Raw genomic sequence first — 20,174 nt, 5'->3', positions numbered from 1 at the left:
TTGAACATTGATAATGTAAGATTTTATGATTTGTGTATGTATTTACAGAGTAATAATCTGAGGACCATCACACTTTTTAAGTTGAGCTTTTTTTCTGGAGGAGATTGTTTTCTTGAGCAGAACTTTATTATTTTCAGCAAAATACACATGAATTTTTTGTACAGTTGTGAATTGTGCATTGTATTCTCTAACTTTGCTTGAAAGTAGGGTCAGAAATTCATCCTACCTGGGGGACCTAGCTGGCTCAGTCAGTGGAGTATGTCACTCTTGATCTTGGAGTCATGAGTTTGAGCCCCATATGGCAGGTAGAGATTACTTAATAAATAAAAGTTAAAAAAAATGCATTATATGTATTATCTAATGAATGTAATTATGCCCTTTGTTAAAAATATAGGATAAATATATATTGGATTGGTAATAAGTGGATCAGAATTTTAATGATTTCATAGATGGTTCTGAGTTCATGCATTCTTTTGTTCGTTTCTTTCTTTCTTTCCATTCATTCATTCATTCATTCATTCAATTTAATTAAAAGATCTTATTTTTTAAGTAATCTCTATACCTAACATGGGGCTAAAACTTGCAACCCTGAGATCAAGAGTTGCATGCTTTACCAAGTGAGCCAGTGAGGAGCCCCCAAGTACTCTTCAGTTCTTTCTTGGATACTGGAGTGGAATGATCCTTTTTTTTTTTTTTTTAAGATTATATTTATTTATTTTGAGAGAGAGAGAGAGAGAGCATGAGTAGGGGGAGGGGCAGAGGGAGAAAGAATCCTTAAGCAGACTCCCTGCTCAGTGAGGACCTGGATGTCCCAGGACCCCAGGATCATGACCTGACCAAAGGCAGACACTTAACCAAGGCACCTCAGGAATGGCCTATTTTTTCACTGCTATATTCAGTGCCTGGAGTAATGACTAGCAGTTGTAGATACTTAAGTATTTGTTGATGAGGAATGTTAGCTTTGGTCTGTGGTAGGATTTTGATATAATTTGAAGATTCCACAGCTTCTGAATGGTGTGAACTTCAATTTATAGCCTAGGATTCTTGTTAAATGTTTTTGTGGCCAGTCAAAAACTGTTATTTTATTGAATGGCTTTATAACCATTGGTTACATCAAAATGAATCCTAATAATCAGATTCTGCTTTGCTCTAGTCTTGATAGAAAAAAACCCTCAAAAAAATTGGTGATACTGAGGAGTTCCTTAAAAATAATGTAATGTATTATGCATTACAAAAATATTTCAGTAAGTTTATATAGAAAAACCACTTCGAAAGTTGGAATTGTTAAACTTCAGCTGGTTAGTTTGTAAATAGAGGTACAGAGAAATAATGATCAGTGCAGGTAATGCTTAAATAGCTTAGTTATTTGTAGCATACTGCCAGTTGTCAAGTATAGTTTAATGTGTACTATTCTGTTTATTTATTTATTTATTTAAAGATTTTATTTATTTGACAGACAGAGATCACAAGAAGGCAGAGAGGCAGGCAGAGAGAGAGAGGAAGGGAAGCAGGCTCCCTGCCGAGCAGAGAGTCCCATGCGGGACTCGATCCCAGGACCTGAAACCATGACCTGAGCCGAAGGCAGAGGCTTAACCCACTGAGCCACCCAGGCGCCCCTGTACTATTCTATTTAAAGGGTATTTGACTTTGAAACACTTAGAGTGGAAACTGTGCTTCTTTGTTAAGTAATTTCTCCCTTACTGATTTTCCTATGCCATATCTTATTGGCTCAAAATACGTCTTTTTGTTTTGGTATTATGAAATGTCAAATAAAATTTAGAGCTCAGCTACATTATCACACCCCTTGGAGTCCCTGATACACATATTTTTCTGATCTTGTTTTGTTTTATTTCTGCTTTCATTTTAAAGCATCTGCTTTTTTAGTTTTAACTTTATAAGCTATTTCAACTTGATGTTTTAGAAATAGGTTGTAAAATATATAATATCTAATCACTACTGAAAAAGCAGTGATCCAAAAAAAAAAAAAAAAAGGAAGTTTAAAGTATAATTCAACTGGAGAAAAAACTGGCATAGAAATTAAATGCAGTTTTTTAACTTAATTAATATCTAGAATTCAATTAAAATTTATGAACTGAACTTTGTGTTCTTTCTCAATTCTAAACTTTTTCAGGTGGTGCAGGAGGCAAAGGTGTCTGGGGTACACCTGGACAGGTATATGATGTGGAGGAGGTAGATGTGAAAGATCCTAACTATGATGATGACCAGGTATCAATGTTTTATTTTATTTTTTTAGTCTGTAAGTTTTTTGACTTCTTGTCTGTAGTTTACTCATACATTTGTCAAATTATACATTCTATATCTATACTCTGTGCCTGTCAAATCATGTATATATGATTTATAGCGTGTGTGTGTATAGATAAACACATAACGTGTGTGTATGTATATAAAAACATTAGTATTTATGTCTAAATCATACATATACTCAGTCCTTTTAGACTTTAAGGTAAATTTTGGATTAGGAAATCAAATTAACTGATAATGATATATGTGTAATTTTCATTTATGAGTCAAAAATAGTCTTTACAGATTTAGGATGATTGAATTTTTAAATTTTTATTTTTAGGTTTTATTTATTTGAGGCAGAGTTGGGGGGGCGGGGCAGAGGGAGAAGCCAGTTCGCTGCTGAGCAGCGAGCCCAATGTGGTTTTGATCTCAGGTCCCTGGGATCATTACCTGAGCTAAAGGCAGATGCTTAACCAACTAAGCCACTGAGGTGCCCCAGGTTGACTGTTTTTTTAAAAAATATTTATGAGAGAGAGAGAGAGAGAGACTGGGAAGGGAGCAGAGGGAGAGAATCTTCAAGCAGTCTCCCTGAGTGTAGAGCCCACCATGGGACTCAAACTCAAAACCCATGAGATCATGACCTGAACTGAAATCGAGTCAGATGCTTAACTGACTGAGCCACTTAGGCACCCCTAAGTAGACTGTTTTTCAATAAATTCTGTTAATATAATTTCTATAGTAATGATAATTGAGAAGAATATATGTTCTTTTGAACATCATTAAAGAGTTACAGATATTAGGCTTCTTTTAAAATACTAATATTTAGGATGGTAACTCTGTGGTAAATTTTATTTTGGGAACGTGACTATCTTTTTTCAATGTTAAGAATGTAAATTTTGTTTTTCTTATGCTGTGCCTTTTATTCCCATGATTTACACATTCCGTAACTGGAAGCCTGTATCTCCTACTCACCTTCACCAGTCTTGCCCCTCCCCTCTGGTAACTGTCAGTTTGTTCTCTGTGTTTACAGGTCTGATTCTTTTTTGTTTATTTGTTTTTGTTTTAGATTCCACATGAGTGAAGTTATGTGGTATTTGTCTTCCTCAGTCTCATTTCACTTAGGTTCATCCACGAGAATAAGTTTTTAATAGATTTTATAGTGAACATGTATATATTTATTTTTTAATGGAAAATTTTAAATTTATACAAAAGTGGAATAGTGTAATGAACATGCTTGTACTCCTCTCCCAGCTATACCAACTTTAGTAATTAATAACTCATGGTCAATCTTATTTAATCCTGTACCTCCATTTATTTTTCCTTTTGTATCACCCTGAATGCATAACACCCCCCCCCCCGATTATTTTGAAACAAATCCTGGACATTATGACATATTTTTTAAAGTACTCTCTTATAAGAGATAATACATGGTGATGAGAATTTTAGACAGGAAATTATCAGGGTGTATGTTATATTGTTTTTATTCCATATGATTGTATATACTTACCTATTTTAGCTAATTATTGGACATGGAAATATTTCTGAGAACAGGAAAAAATGTAGGATTCAAATACTATAGAATCATTGCAAAATAATCTTAACATACAGTCTTTCAAGTATATGTTGTTAGAAACTAATCACAAGGTGCATATCACCACTTCTGGGTGTTTTTGCAGAGGACAAATGGGATGGAAAATTGAGAGTAATCTTCCTTTTTTGAAATTTTAGCTGAATATTGCTTTTCTTTAGATATTTTTTATTTTTTTTAATTTTTAATTTTTTTTAAGATTTTATTTATTTATTTGACAGAGATCACAAGTAGGCAGAGAGGCAGGCAGAGAGAGAGAGAGAGAGGGAAGCAGGCTTCCCGCTGAGCAGAGAGCCCGATGCGGGACTCGATCCAAGGCCCCTGAGATCATGATCTGAGCCGAAGGCAGCGGCTTAACTCACTGAGCCACCCAGGCACCCTAGAGATTTTTTATTTTTTTAAATTAAAAAAAAATACTTTTATTTATTTATTTGATAGAGAGAGAGGAGAACATGAGCAGGGAGGAGAGAGGGAGAAGCAGGCTTATTGCCTGATGTGGGACTTGATCCCAGGACCTGGGCTGGGATCATGACCTGAGCCGAAAGGCAGATGCTTAACCAACTGAGCCATCCTGGCACCCTCAGAGAATTTTTTAGTCACTATGACATTGATTCTTATTATATAAGGACTTCTGTTACCATACTAAACATGAAGTCTATTTTTTAAATTTTATTTTTTATCGGTACTTTGGGAGAGAACACAAGCCGGGGGATGGGGGGAACAAATCGAGAGGGAGAAGCCATCTCTCCATTGAGCAGGGAGCCAGATGTGGGGTTTGATTCCAAGGACCCCGAGGTAATAAGATCACGACCAGAGCTGAAGGTAGACACACTCAACCGACTGAGCCACCCAGGTACCACCATCCATTTTTTTTTTAAAAGTGAAGTTTTTTGTTTTTTTTTTTTTTAAGACAGGATTCTTTTTTTTTTTTTTTTTTAAGATTTTATTTATTTATTTGACAGATGGAGATCACAAATAGGCAGAGAGGCAGGCAGAGAGAGAGGAGGCAGCAGGCTCCCTGCTGAGCAGAGAGCCCGATGTGGGACTCGATTCCAGGACCCTGGGATAATGACCTGAGCTGAAGGCAGAGGCTTTAACCCACTGAGCCACCCAGGCGCCCCTTTTAAAGTGAAGTTTTAATGAGAATACTAGGTATGACCTATAGGAAGCCATCTTAAAGCTTTTTGGTCAATGAAGGATTGGTTTTGTGAGAGAGATAAAAAATTAACAAAATATCAGGGGTTGTGGTTACTGGTTCTAATCTCTGTTATTTATTCAAATTTGTAAAAGAACAGTGACATAGATTCTGTTTTAGTATCAGTGATCAAAACATGTAACATATCTTTTTCTTGCCCTGAATGAGGGTGGAATAAAAAATTGGTTGGAATATAAAGTCAGAATACAAAATTAAAAACATAAAATTATATTTTATATTTAATTTTTAAGTTGGAATATAAAAAATATGTAATTTATATTTAAATTTTAAGTCAGAATATAAAATTAAAAACACAGAATTTTAGGGTCGCCTGGGTGGCTTAGTCAGTTAAATGTCCAACTCTTGATTTCAGCTCAGGTCATGATCTCACAGTTGTGAGATCAAACCTGCATCAGGGTCTTGCTGGGCATGGAGCCTACTTAAGATTCCTCTCTCTCCCCCACTCTGACCGCCCCCCCGTGCTCGCTTACTCTCTAAAAAAATAAAAATAAAAACATTTCAGTTTATATGAATATTTTGTTCATTAATCTATAAACTCACCTCCTTTCCCTTCTAGGAGAACTGTGTTTATGAAACTGTAGTTTTGCCTTTGGATGAAACAGCATTTGAGAAGACTTTAACACCAATCATACAAGAATATTTTGAGCATGGAGATACTAATGAAGTTGCGGTAGGTTTAAAATTGCAAGTATGATTTATCTAATATAGGAAAGAAAACACTATTAAAAGCAGAACATCCATCCGAAATGATCTTGGATCACTGAATTAAGTTTAAGCATTTTCTTTGGCGTAAATGAATTTCTAAGACATGGAGTAAAATTTCCTTAATACAGATTAGTTCTTTCCTACTTGGGATGTGATGAGGACTATATGCCATTTCTTTCCCTGAAAAATGGCACAGTAATATTTTAATAATTTTTGTAATTATATATTTTTGTAATTAAATTGTATAAAATTATAATAGTTTCTAGCATCTATGGATTTTCTCAAACCTCTTCCGGGATCTTGGTTAAAAATGTCTGATTTAATTCTGGTTTTTTTTGATGTTTATTTCCATGCTCAGGATTAAGATAAAATTTATCTTTGTGTTATGTCCAAGAAAGAGAACATGGATATAAAGATTTGAATAAGAATGTATACAGAAACCAAGAGAACAAATGTGTTTGTTTTTTCTTTCTTCTTTTTTTTTTTTTTTAATTGCAACTCTTTAAAAGGCTTTTACAATTTAGACTCTTAAACTTCAGACTGGCTTTCTTGGTTTGTCTGATACCATGAGGTCTGATATCCTTAGATTTGTAGGACTTAAATATAAAACAAATATTTGTTCAGTGCATACCATGTGAAGGAATTTGTAATAGGTGATTCCTTTATGAAGCTCAGTCAGGGAAGTGATATATATAATGTGAAGCCTTCTATTGTAGAGGAAGAGCTTAAGGCCTATAAGGGTAGACTATTAAAATCCTATCTAGCATGGGACTAGACGTATACTATGTATTTATTAACTGAGTAGTACTATAAGCAGAATGTTACGGAAGCATAAAATAGTAAGAGAAAAGATGATTCTGAGTTATATAAGAATGATTAGAAGTTTGACAGGGCAAGATGGTTGAAGACTTTTCCAGAGAAGTATCTTGTTTAAAAGCAGTGAGTTGGGGGCATCTGGGTGGCTCAGTTGTTAAGCGTCTGCCTTGGGCTAAGGTCATGAGCTTACTTACTTGAGGAGGGAGGTTCCTTACTTGGTGGGAAGCCTGCTTCTCCCTCTCCCACTCCCCTGCCTGTGTTCCCTCTCTCGCTTTCTCTCTCTCTGTCAAATAAATAAATCTTCCTTAAAAAAAAAAATAAAAGCAATGAGTTGTTCAAGCACAGTCCAGGAAAGAGGAAATTCAGTGGGAAGAGACTGCTAACAAGGACACCAGTTAGGTGGCTATGGAAATAGTTCTGGCACCCTTTTAGTAGTATAACATGGTTTAAGTACCCTGAGTATTTAAACCTGGCATCCTGTAAATAAAAAGGAAGGCCTTCTAAGTAACTGAGTTAGAAGTCTTGTAGGGTCAACTGACTATTCCACTTTCAACTTGGCCACTCCAGTTATGTCCTCAGTAAATACTTAATTTTGCTTTGGGTATGATGACAATACCTCCCTGAAAGGGTTGTTTTGAGTCTTAAATAAGATAATAAAAACTAAAGTGGCTGTTACAATGCTTGCTACATTATATACAGTAGTTAGTATTAGCAGCTGCTGTTATATTTTTAATAGGAAATTTCAACTTAATCCCAGCATTTAAAGAAATAATTCCACTTAAAAACAGTAGTTTAAGATCTCCTTTTAAACTTTATATGAACAGTATAAACCATAGTGGGAAGAGAAAACTGAGGAAAAGTAGAGTATAAACAATTTATAATAATGTAAAATGAATCTCACCAAAAATATTCATAGACGAATATTCCTAGAAATTAGGAACATCTGATAGGCTCAGTTGGAAGGGTAAGTGACTCTTGATCTTGGGGTCCTGAGTTTGAGCCCCATGTTGTGTATAGAGATTACTTAAATAGAAAAAAATTTAAAAAATTATAAGATGCAGGGTTAATTAATTCCTAACAACAAACTTATTTGCAATGTGTAGTTTAATTGTTTTAAGTGTAATTCATATTCTTCAGTTCAGTGATGTTCAGATAGTAAAAGCTTGACAGAGTTGATCAATACCTAATTTTATATGCACAGAAAGATGTGTTTTTTCTATCCTACAAAATTTGACTGCTTTTCTTACTATTACCAAATGGGAAAAAGGTAAGGATACATGGAAAAAATCTTGAATTTTTGAAAATAAAGTTATATTGAATTAAAGGCAGTGACATATACTTTTTAGTTTTAGTTTTTTTTTTTTTTTTAATAGGAAATGCTGAGAGATTTAAATCTTGGTGAAATGAAAAGTGGAGTACCAGTGTTGGCAGTGTCCTTGGCATTGGAGGGAAAGGCTAGTCATAGAGAAATGACATCTAAGCTTCTTTCTGACCTTTGTGGGACAGTAATGAGCACAAATGATGTAGAAAAATCATTTGACAAATTATTGAAGGATCTACCTGAATTGGCATTGGATACTCCTAGAGCACCACAGGTTTGTATGACTCTTCTTTTTATTCATTCTCTCCCCCACTATACTTCCAATTATAGACATAATTACATGCTCCTAGGAAATTTTAGTAGATAAAGAGGACAAAATGGCCCATATTTTTTACCACACAAAAATAGCCCTCTGTCATTTTAGTATATTTTTGTCTAGCTGTTCTTTTTCTTTTTCAAATGTAGTTTTCATCATACTATAATTTTATATCCCGCTTTCCACCCATGCTCTGTATAGTTTATAGGTCATTTTGTTTTTGCTGTCTGTATATTTTCTGTTATATGTGGTTAAGCTGTTATATGAGCTGTGATTTTAAAAATATGTAGATTGTTGTAATTGAAGATTGAATTGGCTTAACTGATGTTTTCTGTTCCCTTTTGTAGTTTTGTGGGTAAACAATTAGAAAATTAATGATTTATGTTTCTGTTTAGATTTTGTCCTCAAAGCCTTATACTTTTATTAGATTTAATACATGCTGATACTATAATGTGATTTTCTGGTTTGAAATTGAAAATGTGTGAAATCATTGGTATTTACTTAACCAACTTTTAAATCAAGGTAGGAGCACTTTACTTAAACGTTAATTTATGAATAGAGTATAGGTAGTTTAATTTGTAAATGCTTTTTCTGTTAACACTTTTCTTTGACAGACAGTAGTCTTTTATAAGGTATTGAGCAATGATTCAGACATTGACTTTTTTTTCTTTTTATAGCAGTACTCTTATATTTAAGAAATGATTACTTAAATACATATTATGGAATTTTTAAAAAATAAAGGTCAAAAGGAAGCAAGGCTGGCAAAAATAACCACTTGTAACATTTTGTTGTTAAATCTATTTTACTTTCTATGGATATATATCAGTGTATGGTTTTTACATATTCTTGCATTTTAATGAATTACATTGTATATTCTAATTTATAAACTTGATTTTTCTTAAACCATAAAATGTAAATGCATTTCCGAATGGCCATATAATGTACCATCTTACATATCTATCCTTTATTCTTGGACACTAAAGTCGTTTCCAGTTTTTTAAGAAATAATGCTATGAAAAGGAGTACTTTGCTGGTTCTGTTGGTGGAGCATAAGACTCTTGGTCTCAGGGTCGTGAGTTCAGGCCCCCACATTGGGTGTGGAGCCTGCTTTAATAATAACAACAACAAAAATAAGTAATGCTATGATATACTTTCAGACAGAAATTTCTACACAAAGTTTTCTCCATATAATAAATTCTTTTAATCATTTTTTGAGAACACCTAGTCCCATTTTTTTGTTTGTTTGTTTGTTCTCTTGAATTTAGGCCATTGGCTTAACAAGTAATTTTGATGATACACTGTTTCAGGCAGTGTGCAAAGGTGTTGGGGGATTAGAATGGAGCAGTGTGCCCCCGCCCATAGTACTCATCTTGAAGGGTAAGATGTAGGCGTGTAGTGTATGCTGAGCATAACTAGCAGGTGCTAAGTAGATGTCTTTGAATATTCCTTTATATCTTAGATACTGATTGTATAGTTCAGCCGTTCTTCATCATTTATGTGTTTAGAAATTGTGTCCTGTAAAGGTTCATTTTAGATTTTTTTATATAGATTTTTTTTTTTTTCTTATTGTAGTTGGTGGGCCAGTTTATTGCTAGAGCTGTTGGAGATGGAATTTTATGTAATACCTATATTGATAGTTACAAAGGAACTGTAGATTGTGTACAGGCTAGGTAAGTAAATTAATTTTTCTACTTAGAATTTTGAAAGGGGAAAATTCTGCAGGATTTTATTGAAATGACATTTGAATTACTCACATTGTAGATCTCTGTCATTTGTGTGCATTCTCTGCTGCTAAAACAAAATTGAGATTGTTGACGTGCTATAACAGGAAGAGGACAGTACTATAATGTAGAAGTTGGGGATTTTAGCTAAACCATTAGCTACCTTTATGTCACACCACTCTTCTCTGGGCCTCAGTTTCCTTATTTATAAAATGGAAGGATTGGACTGAGAATGTTTAAGGTCTGCCCAAGTTTTCATTCAGGAATTGCATTCTGCAACTATTTAATACTCTAGTAAGATGGACAGTATTAACAAAGGAGCCCATTTTAAATTTTATTTTATATTTATCTGCTACAGCAATATTAGGAAATAATGTTTTTTTACTCTTGTTCTTTGGTATAATTAATTTTAAGCTAAATGTAATATTTGGGAGTCATCCTGTATGATTTTTATAACTTTCTGGAAACTTCAATTTGGTCTTAGCCATATGTTAGGTTTTCTCAGGTGTAGGTGTTAATTTTCCTAGGACTACTCAGATCAGAGTGGAGTGGTTTCCCTGGTGGGAATGCATAGATCTATAGAAGTTAAGTTTTATGCGAAATGTTTCTCTTCAGTATAGATGAATTATTTTGTAATAAGGTTAGATTTCTGTTGACTAGAAAAGAAAATAAGAGTATGAGAATATTAACATGAAAAGCAAATTTTCTTTTTTTTTGCTCCTAGCTTTTTATTTTAAAAAGTAGTTTTTTAAAAGACTTTTGAATTTTAGGTTTCTTTTAGGTTACATGAAAGCTTTTAGGTCAGCCTCAATCATGTCCAAGTTGTCCAAGTTATTTATTGTTGTTATTTTTTTTTGGTAGAGCTGCTCTGGACAAGGCTACTGTACTCCTGAGTATGTCTAAAGGTGGAAAGCGCAAAGACAGTGTGTGGGGTTCTGGAGGTGGGCAGCAGTCTGTTAATCACCTTGTTAAAGAGGTAACAACTACTGGGTATTGTCTTTAATTTAATTTACATGTATTTCTCTAGGGGAGTAAACTATACCCTCTAGCTGGCATTTTTGCAGACAAAAATTAAGTTCAGGGGCACCTGGGTAGCTCAGTGGGTTAAAGCCTCTGCCTTGGGCTCAGGTCATGATCCCAGGGTCTTGGGATTGAGCCCCGCATCAGGCTCTCTGCTCAGAAGGGAGCCTGCTTCCCTTTCTCTCTTTCTGCCTGCCTCTCTGCCTACCTAGATCTCTGTCAAATAAATAAGTAAAATCTTAAAAAAAAAATTAAGTTCAGTCTTAAAGCTACAATGGAAAATTGGATAACCTTTATATATTTGGCTTTATACCCTAGTGCTTTAAATTATACATGAATTATATAATTGTTATTAAATTTTTAAGGTTTCCCTAACTTAAAAATAAGACTGAGTTAAGTTAAAAGGGCTTTCATAAGAAGGCTATGTTTGAACCTCAAAGGAATGTCTGAAGTCTTATATTGGTTTTTAAAATTTTTCAAATACTGTGAAAATAAGACTTTCTGTCTTGTAGTTATTCAGTAAATAACTACATTTTTAAATGAGTGGCTTGAAACTGGATACTCTCAGATCATAAGTTATGAGTTATGAACACTAGAGTAGAACAGAGTGGTAGATTTTTCTAAGGAAGGTCACTACCTGTATGCATGTTTTAAAAGTAAAAATAATCAAGATGCCAGATTTATTCTCTATGGATCTTTTTTTCTGGTAATAAAGTAATGTTCTATAACTGTAAGCCAGAAAAAGTATTTAATCTTAACTTGCAGATTGTTAAGAAAATTAGAAGATTTATAGCTCATGTGCTTCTGATTTTTGAGTATAATCTTTTCATGTGACTATAGTTTTGCTATTTAATCTTTTAATGATATGTGTACGTAGTTTGGGGTTTAAGGAGCTGAAAGTACAGATTTTTCACCAGTTTGCTTTTATATATCTTAAAGTAGGTAAGTTGGGGTTTGTAATGTCATGATTGCAACATCTGCTTTTAAAAATTTTTTCAAGTTGGAAAGATTGAGCTGTAAACACAGTGAAGATACCAAGGCATTTTGGCAAGAAAATGACATAAAAGGCATCTAAGTGGGAAAGGAAGAAGTAAAACTATCTCTATTTCCAGATGACATGATCTATATACAGGAAATCTGAATGAATCTATAAAAAAACAAAAACAAAAAACCAACTGTCAACTAATAAATGAATTCAGCAGGATTGTAGGGTATAAGATCAATATACAGTATTCAGTTATAGTTCTGTACACTAGCAATGAATGATATGAAGTGAAATTAGGAAACAATTGCTTTTACAATAGAATAAAAAACATTAATATACTTAGGAATAAATTTAACAAGAGAATTACAATTCTTTTATACCAAAAACTGTAAAACATTGTTGAAATAAATTAAGACCTAAATAAATAAAAAACTATCCAGATACCCTATATTTATGGATTGAAAGGTGTAAGATTGTTAAGATGGTAATACTGAGGGCACCTGGCTTTCTCAGTTGAAGGAACTTGCAATTCTTGATCTCAGGGTTGTGAGTCCGAGCCTCATGCTGGGGTAGAGATTACTTAAAAAAAAAAAAGATGGTAATACTATCCTAAAATCATTATTTTGAGAAACTGTCAAACTATTTTATATGAATTATCTCAAGCAAAAAACAGTCAAGATAAAAATCGAAGTAAAACTGCCAATATGAGTTTCAGGGTTGCATTATTTGGATATTCATTTATTTTTGCCTGGAAGGATGAGTTGGACAAAGAGGACTTTTAGAAATGTATACATATGTTTATAATTTATCTTTCTCAAGAAAATGCATTGAACCTAATGGGAAACATTTAAATACTTAAAGTTGTATAACAAAGTCACAAAACTCTAAATGATAAAATCTATTAAATATATTAATTTACATTTATAAAGTAAAAACACTTCAAATGCCATGCTTTAAATATTTACTTTCCTAAAGCAGAATAATAGGAATTATTCATTAGGATGTATTCTAGGGATCAAATTTTACTTTACCTTTCATGAAAGTACATTACAGAAGTTGAAGTCAAAGATACTTAAATGAGATTATTTAATTCAGTCAGTCAATATTCATTGATTGTGTACTAGATGCAAAAGTGATTTTAAAAGGCAGTGTATAGGGAAGAACATTCTTGTTGAAATTCTTGTGCTGGAAAACTTTTCCTCCTTTTCTCTGGAGCCATAGAGATTTATTTAAACAAGAAAGTCAAGTCTTGGGACACCTGGGTGGCTCAGTTGGTTGGACGACTGCTTTCTGCTCAGGTCATGATCCCGGAGTCCTGGGATCGAGTCCTGCATCGGGCTCCCAGCTCCACGGGGAGCCTGCTTCTCCCTCTGACCTTCTCCTCGCTCATGCTCTCTCTCACTGCCTCTCTCTCAAATAACTAGATAAAATCTTTAAAAAAAAAAAAAAGAAAAAAAGTCAAGTCTTGCTTCTTTAGCTACAACTAGAAGCTGAATTACTGATGTTTTAGATAATTGGTTTCAAATCCTTAGCTGTAGAGAAAAGAGAGAGTATATACATATTTTGCTCCGTCTCGTAAAGCTCTGTTATCATCACTTATTTTTTGGCTGCCAGTGCACTATTAAGGTCATCCTGATGGAAGTGAAAGTTTGTGATACTTCATTAAAAATCCATCTTGAGACTTTCAGTCAGTGCCCTCTAGTGGTCTTTAATATCCCTTGTTTTACAGTGAACATTGAAGCATTATGGTCACAACTCAGGCCATGTACATGTTGAGTCTATTCCTAGATCTGTGATTATTAAGACACACTAAAGTACTGCATTTTCTTTATAAATGAACTAGTTAAAAATTGAGAATGTATTTTTTTTGTGTGTGTGAATAAGTCATACTCTTATTTTTCAGAAGTGAAAATGACAAGGGGCAATTGGCCTTTGGAAAAGGCATATCGGGGTAATAAGAGAGTAATAATAGAGACAGTATCTAAGACTCAGTTATCACACAGTTCTCAAAGTCCAATTAAATAATAAGCTTTTAAGTAAAACAACAAAACAAAATAAAACAGAGTTACACAGAATCCACAAGGTGGTATTTGAAGAAGAAAAAGGAAAATCTGGAAATTCACATACTGAGAGTGCTCTATTGAAATCAAGAAAGCCCAAATCCCAAGGCAGGGTATCCAAGGTAAACTCAGTCTGCTCCCAACCATCTGAGGAAAAGAGATGGTGCAACTGCCACCTTGTATGAATAGCCATTTCTGGGGTTCCTTTTCCTCTTTCCCATCTGCTGGCTGAATGGAAAGGACTACATTTCGGTAAGATACAGGCTTTAGAAAACCAACTTCATTTCCAGTAAAACGTGTTTCACTGCCACCAAAATCCTTACAAGTTATGTTGGGTGCTGGAAAACAAGGAACATGAGCTGTGTAGTTTGTACAGTTAACTGGTTCTTGTGTAGCATCATTTATTTTTGGATCTATACAAATATATTGTTCCAGTTTGAGGTTCTTGCACTTAAGTGTCTCGTCCATACTGGTGGTGGTGATGGCAGCAGCTCTCCAAGGTCCTGTGGTGACTGACATGAACCATAGGACATGCAGGAGCCAGGTGGCTGCCGTCAGGGGTTTACTTTTTGATTATTAAAAAAATTTGTCATGATAGTGTTGTCTTGAGTCTATATGTTCTTACACAGCTATTTGTGACCTGCTTTGAGAATAAGTAAATCCTATCGACAAAAAGCACAGATTTTTTTTTTTTTTTTTTTTTAAATAGGAATTCTAGGGGCACCTTGGTTGCTCAGTCAGTTAAGCATCAGACTCTTGGTTTTGGCCCAGGTCGTGGTCTGGCAGTTGTGGGATGGAGCCCCACCTTGGGCTCTGTGCTTGGTTGGTGTGGAGTCTGCTTGAGAATCTTCCTCTCTCTCCTTCCCCCTCTGTGCACACATGTGTGCTCTCTCTAAAAATGAATGAAAATCTTTAAGAAGTAAATAAAAACTAAGAATTCTAACATATCTCGATTTTTAAATTTAATAGATTGATATGCTGCTGAAAGAGTATTTACTCTCTGGAGACATATCTGAAGCTGAACATTGCCTTAAGGAACTGGAAGTACCTCATTTTCACCATGAGCTTGTATATGAAGTAAGATTCCTTTGACATTCCACAGAGAATTATTAAGTGTTCCTTTTTGCACTACAGTGACTTAATGCTCTTTAATAGCATATCTTTTTTTTTTTAAATTTTAATATTAAGGGAGTAAGTTGTTTTTAATTTCTTATAGTGATTATAATTATATGTCAGACAAAAGGAATCTGATATATTTTAGGAGCACTTTCTTTATATGAATTAATGACCAAAGATTCATTCATTCGTTCAATTTTTAGGCCATTGTAATGGTTTTAGAGTCAACTGGAGAAAGTACATTTAAGATGATTTTGGATTTATTAAAATCTCTTTGGAAATCTTCTACCATTACTCTGGACCAAATGAAAAGAGTAAGTATAACATTATTTTGCATAATTCTTAGGCTTAAATATATAATACTTTAAATGTATAATGATTGAATAAAGATTATGAATTGTCAATGAAATGTTCTTTCAGGTATGTTTAATAATACTGTGCCTGTAGTTGTTTTTTTCTTTGTTTTTTTAAATGGTTGTGATTATGTTTGACCCCTTGTAGCCATTTCTTGAAAGTAACTCTTCAGTGGGTTTTTTAAAGATGTGATTGTTCTTCCTCAAGAGTTCTACTTTTAAGATATGAGAGATTCTGTTTTATATCTAGAAACAACATGATCTTTTAACAAATACACTTTAATTTATTCCTATTTAAAATATTAGTGAAGTTTTTACTTATCTTGTATTTTTTAATATTTTATTTATTTATTTGACAGAAACACAGTGAGAGAGGGAACACAGACAGGGGCAGAGGGAGAGGAAGAAGCAGGCTTCCTGCCTGTGTGGGGCTCAATCCCAGGACCCTGGGATTACGACCTGAGCCCAAGGCAGATGCTTAATGACTGAGTCACCCAGGCGCCCCTTGCCTTGTATTTTTAAAAAGTGTAATAAATGTATATAGAGAAGTAGATGAAGAAATGTGTCCAATGTCTGATATCTGCCTAAACTCTCTTGAGAGAACAATTTTAGAGAAAACATTCTATAACAAACATACCTGCTGTCTGTACTTTTCAAGGATCAGATCTGACTTCAGTCTAATTTTGTGAAGAGCTAAGGCCTTAAATGTAGCTTGATGACAGTGATAGGTTGTATGGCATTATGTATTTCATATGGGCTAACATTCTGTATATAATTTTGTTTTAGGGTTATGAGAGAATTTACAATGAAATTCCAGACATTAATCTGGATGTTCCACATTCATACTCTGTGCTTGAACGATTTGTAGAAGAATGTTTTCAGGCTGGAATAATTTCCAAACAACTCAGAGATCTTTGTCCTTCAAGGTACTTTATTACTTCTTTCACATAAGATACTGGCTAAGTGCTTGGAAAGCTAAGCTAATTTTCTATCATTCCAGAAGAATTCTGGAATTCTGTCAGAAAAATAACATCTCCCCTGAAGCTACTTAAGAGTGAAAATCATCTGTTTTGAGTTTATGGAAAAACAGGGACGAAACTTATTTTGCCCCCTTGTAAGTCTATACATGCCTACTTCATGAAGCCCTTGTTCACTGGAAGGAAACTAACTTTGTGTAATAGTTCTGTGTACCAGGCTCTGTTCTACATACTTGAAATATTATTTTAGAGTAGATACTAACACCAGTAAGATAAGAAAATTGAGGTTTAAGGAAGTGTGTGGTATACCTTTCCTAAAGTCACACATAATAGAGGCCAAGGATGAATCCAGACCTTTCCTGGCTCAAAGATCTAGGCTCATTCCTGTACTCCATGTAGCTTCCTTTTTCTCCTTCATGGAATGGACAATTAAGTCTAATTGAATCTTAACCTCATTGGAAAGTTGATGTGTGTGATTCTTTGAAGATAATACATTTGTACTACTGGGATCTAACTCTTTAGGAGTTGATGAGGTTTTTTGTGGTTAAAATAAAGTTTATAATGAAGATTATAAATAGGTCTAAATGTTAGTAATAGGTAAATTTGTGTATGTCTGCTTTATATACATTTTAAGTCTTCGTAATTTTTAATCCGAAAAAATTGCAAAGCTTTGTCTATTTTTATTGAAGTCGATTGTGAGAAATCTCAGAAAAAATAGTTGCTGGTAGTGTCTCTCTGTAAAGCTTAAAAGCCATTGATAGAGGAGGAAGAAGATAGGGTTTAATGACTTTGATTAAAAAAAGTGTGAAGATACAGATCTCTAAAAATATATATATAGACCTTTGCTTGGTGATGGCATCACTCATGTGCCAAGTGGTATACATCAGTAAATACTGCCAGCTTTGGTAAGGGTTCTTACTTACTGCTTTGTTTCCCATCTCCGTCTCCTAATATTATAGTCTGAAGCCTTTATATGCAGGAAAATGTAGCTGATTTCCACTTAATATGGAAAGGCACTAGCTTTTAAAATTTTTCAGCCTCTGTTCAGAAATCTAACTGGTCATTTCTCTTGTGGCTTTACTCTCAAGGATCAGTTGAGGAGATACCTAAAAGTACTTTGTTTGCCATTGAAGTGACTTTTTATCCTCTACCCATTAGCTTATTTGGGTGAAGCACACATTTGTGTGAGGTCTTGAGTGCTAGTGCATGTTAGTCAGAGAAAGAGGGCTAATCCTGAGCAAACTCTGTTTCCACTTTACTGCTTTAGGCTGCTGGTCAACTATTCCTCCTGGGTTGAAGCAAGGTGTCTTGAGTTTGAAATAGTAGGAATTCCAAAATGGAGCATAGACTGGAATTAATTGGATTCTGATTTGTTTTTCCATGTACAGGTTATGGCTTTTCTACATTTGAGAAGAAACTTAAAAAATTTTTTAAAAATGGACATTTTCATAGGTTCTGTAGCCCTAGTTTACACAATTCCAAGTTATGTTAGTGTTTCTTTGGCTCACTGTTCAGTTTTCAAATAATACTAATAACATAGTAGGAGTAAATATTAAAATTCTAAATAGCATGTTTGCTTTATATTTTAACTTATCAACATGACTCCATTTGGACAATGAACTTCAATAATTAAGCTTTTATTTAACTAAAAACTGCTTAGATTAGCAGTTCATTTGATTTGTTATATCCTAGGGTATATAGTAGGGAAAGCATCTTTCTCAAAGGAATTAGAGGTGTGCTCACTTTTTTTTTTTTATTTTTAAAGAGTAAAACCCTTCAAAACCATTAGGAACCCAAGGCTTTTTTGATTTTGATCTATAGTCAGAATTGGTATCTATTTACATGTTTGTGTTCTTTTCATTACAGGGGCAGAAAACGTTTTGTAAGTGAAGGAGACGGAGGTCGTCTTAAACCAGAGAGCTACTGAATATAAGAACTCTTACAGTCTTAGATGTTATTAAAAAAAATATAAATATATCTGAATTGTAAGAGTTGTTAGCACAGGTTTTTTGTTGCTTTTTTTTTTTTTTTGAAGCACTTGTTTTGGGTACAAGGCATTTCTGAAATTTTATAAACTTAAAATTTAAAGGGGAATTTTTAAGGAAGTGTTTTCCTTTTTATCTTTTCTTCTCTTTTTTTTTTTTTTTTTTTTTGAGGGTGTAAAGGAGGGACAGAAGAGTAACCACTTCTTAAGTGGAATATTCTCATAAGCTACCTTTTGTAAGTGCCATGTTTATGACCTAATCATTCCAAGTTTTGCATTGATGTCTGACTGCCACTCCTTTCTTTCAAGGACAGTGTTTTTGTAGTAAAATCACTGGTTTATACAAAGCTTTATTTAGGGGGTGAAGTTAAGCTGCTAAAACCCCATGTTGGCTGCTGCTGTTGGAATACTGTGCTTTGGGAGTTAAAAAAAAAAGTTATTTCTTTGTCTTAAAGAATTTTAAGAAAATGAGTTAGTCATAAGACTTATTCATTTTTCCAGGGAACATATTGATTGGTCTTAAAGACTAGACAGTTAAATAAATGGTGGCTGGAACATCTATTTTTCTACAAAACTGGAAAAATGAACCTGGTTCTAAAAGAATGTATGACAAAATAAAACATGTGAAGCAGTGTTGATTCTTTATTGGGAGTACCTATATCTTAGGTCTTTTTAAAAACTTATTTTACACAGCAAATTTTAAATCCTTTAAGAGAGTGTATTTGAACCTAGTCAATTTAACTTTGTTCTTTGCAAACTTTTAAATCAAAAGTATAATAGTAAATTCTTTTAATACTATCTGCGGGAAATGCATACATACTTGGTTTTTTGATCTTCTTTAAAGCCCAGTGAAATTTCTAAAATATAATACCTTCATTATCCTTAAGTTCTGTTACCAGTGTTTGTGTTATAAAAAAGTATTCTTCACAAACTCAAAAATTTTTACATTTATCCAGTGTCTAAGAAGATAGTATCTACCAATAAATAATAGTTCTCTAAAGAATGATCACATTTCTGACCTCTTTTGCAGAGCAAAACTCAGCAAGGCCTCAAGGTCTGTGCTAATTTAAATTGTCTATTATTGATTGTAGCAACCAGCCAAGAATTATATTCAGATTTACAAATATATTCTTAGGAATATGCCCATTATAGGTTTAGGCAGGCTTTTAGCACTAAAACCCCAAATTTAATGTTCATATTAGTCTCATGGGCTCTTTCAAGTCCATATTTTTTTTCTATTTTTAGGGTTTTAATTGTGTTTGATACCTGGATAAATAAAGGTAGCACGGTAATTTAGTCCTTAAAGTCAGTATCATGAAAAGCTCAGGGGACTACTTTATAAGTGAAGGTTTCTTAAAAATTAGATTTAAGAAATACAGTTTTGTCATTGCCAGGAGGACAGCTGATCAGGCAAAATAGCCTTAAATACGGGGCGCCTGGTGGCTCAGTGGGTTGAAGCCTCTGCCTTCGGCTCAGGTCATGATCCCGGCGTCCTGGGATGAGCCCCACCTCAGGCTCTCTGCTCAGCAGGGAGCCTGCTTCCCACCTCTCTCTCTCTCTCTGTCTACTTGTGAGCGCTCTCTGTCAAATAAATAAATAAAATCTTAAAAAAAAGCCTTAAATATGAAACACAAAATTCATAAACAAGTTTTAAAATTAGATGATGATGTAAAAGCACCAAAAACGTTTTGTACGAGATTAGAACGTATCTTCAAATTCAGTTTTTAATAAACATGTAAAGATTACCTGAAT

General features: G+C 33.9%; 2 protein-coding genes across 7 annotated transcripts in view; one reads left to right on the top strand and one right to left on the bottom strand.

Annotated features, from left to right (window-relative positions):
- The window catches only part of PDCD4 (programmed cell death 4), a 28,692-nt gene extending 10,251 nt beyond the window's left edge, over nt 1–18,441 (top strand). For 2 of the 3 annotated variants that reach the window (XM_032880228.1, XM_032880234.1), the window contains exons 4-12: nt 2,132–2,226; nt 5,605–5,718; nt 7,943–8,164; nt 9,779–9,876; nt 10,789–10,903; nt 14,962–15,069; nt 15,312–15,422; nt 16,248–16,387; nt 18,305–18,441. In XM_032880228.1, the coding sequence (XP_032736119.1) occupies nt 2,132–2,226; nt 5,605–5,718; nt 7,943–8,164; nt 9,779–9,876; nt 10,789–10,903; nt 14,962–15,069; nt 15,312–15,422; nt 16,248–16,387; nt 18,305–18,365 (1,064 nt within the window). In that variant the 3' untranslated portion in view covers nt 18,366–18,441. The remainder of the gene's footprint in view (nt 1–2,131; nt 2,227–5,604; nt 5,719–7,942; nt 8,165–9,778; nt 9,877–10,788; nt 10,904–14,961; nt 15,070–15,311; nt 15,423–16,247; nt 16,388–18,304) is intronic. The other variant, XM_032880244.1, reaches the window with a different exon arrangement.
- The window catches only part of BBIP1 (BBSome interacting protein 1), a 43,533-nt gene that overhangs the window by 9,089 nt on the left and 14,270 nt on the right, over nt 1–20,174 (bottom strand). Inside the window, exon 5 of one of the 4 annotated variants that reach the window (XM_032880279.1) lies at nt 7,563–7,592. The exons of 1 other annotated variant lie outside the window; for it this stretch is intronic. The gene's annotated coding sequence lies outside the window, so the exon portion shown is untranslated. Of the gene's footprint in view, nt 1–7,562; nt 7,593–14,050; nt 14,331–14,854; nt 14,885–20,174 lie in introns of those variants that run through there. 2 more of the 4 variants (XM_032880269.1, XM_032880274.1) reach the window with 2 other exon arrangements.

Source organism: Lontra canadensis, unplaced genomic scaffold, assembly GCF_010015895.1.
Source record: "Lontra canadensis isolate GAN:19392208 unplaced genomic scaffold, GSC_riverotter_1.0 scaffold3, whole genome shotgun sequence".
NCBI lineage: Eukaryota > Metazoa > Chordata > Mammalia > Carnivora > Mustelidae > Lontra > Lontra canadensis.
This window is presented reverse-complemented; position numbering and strand designations above follow the sequence as displayed.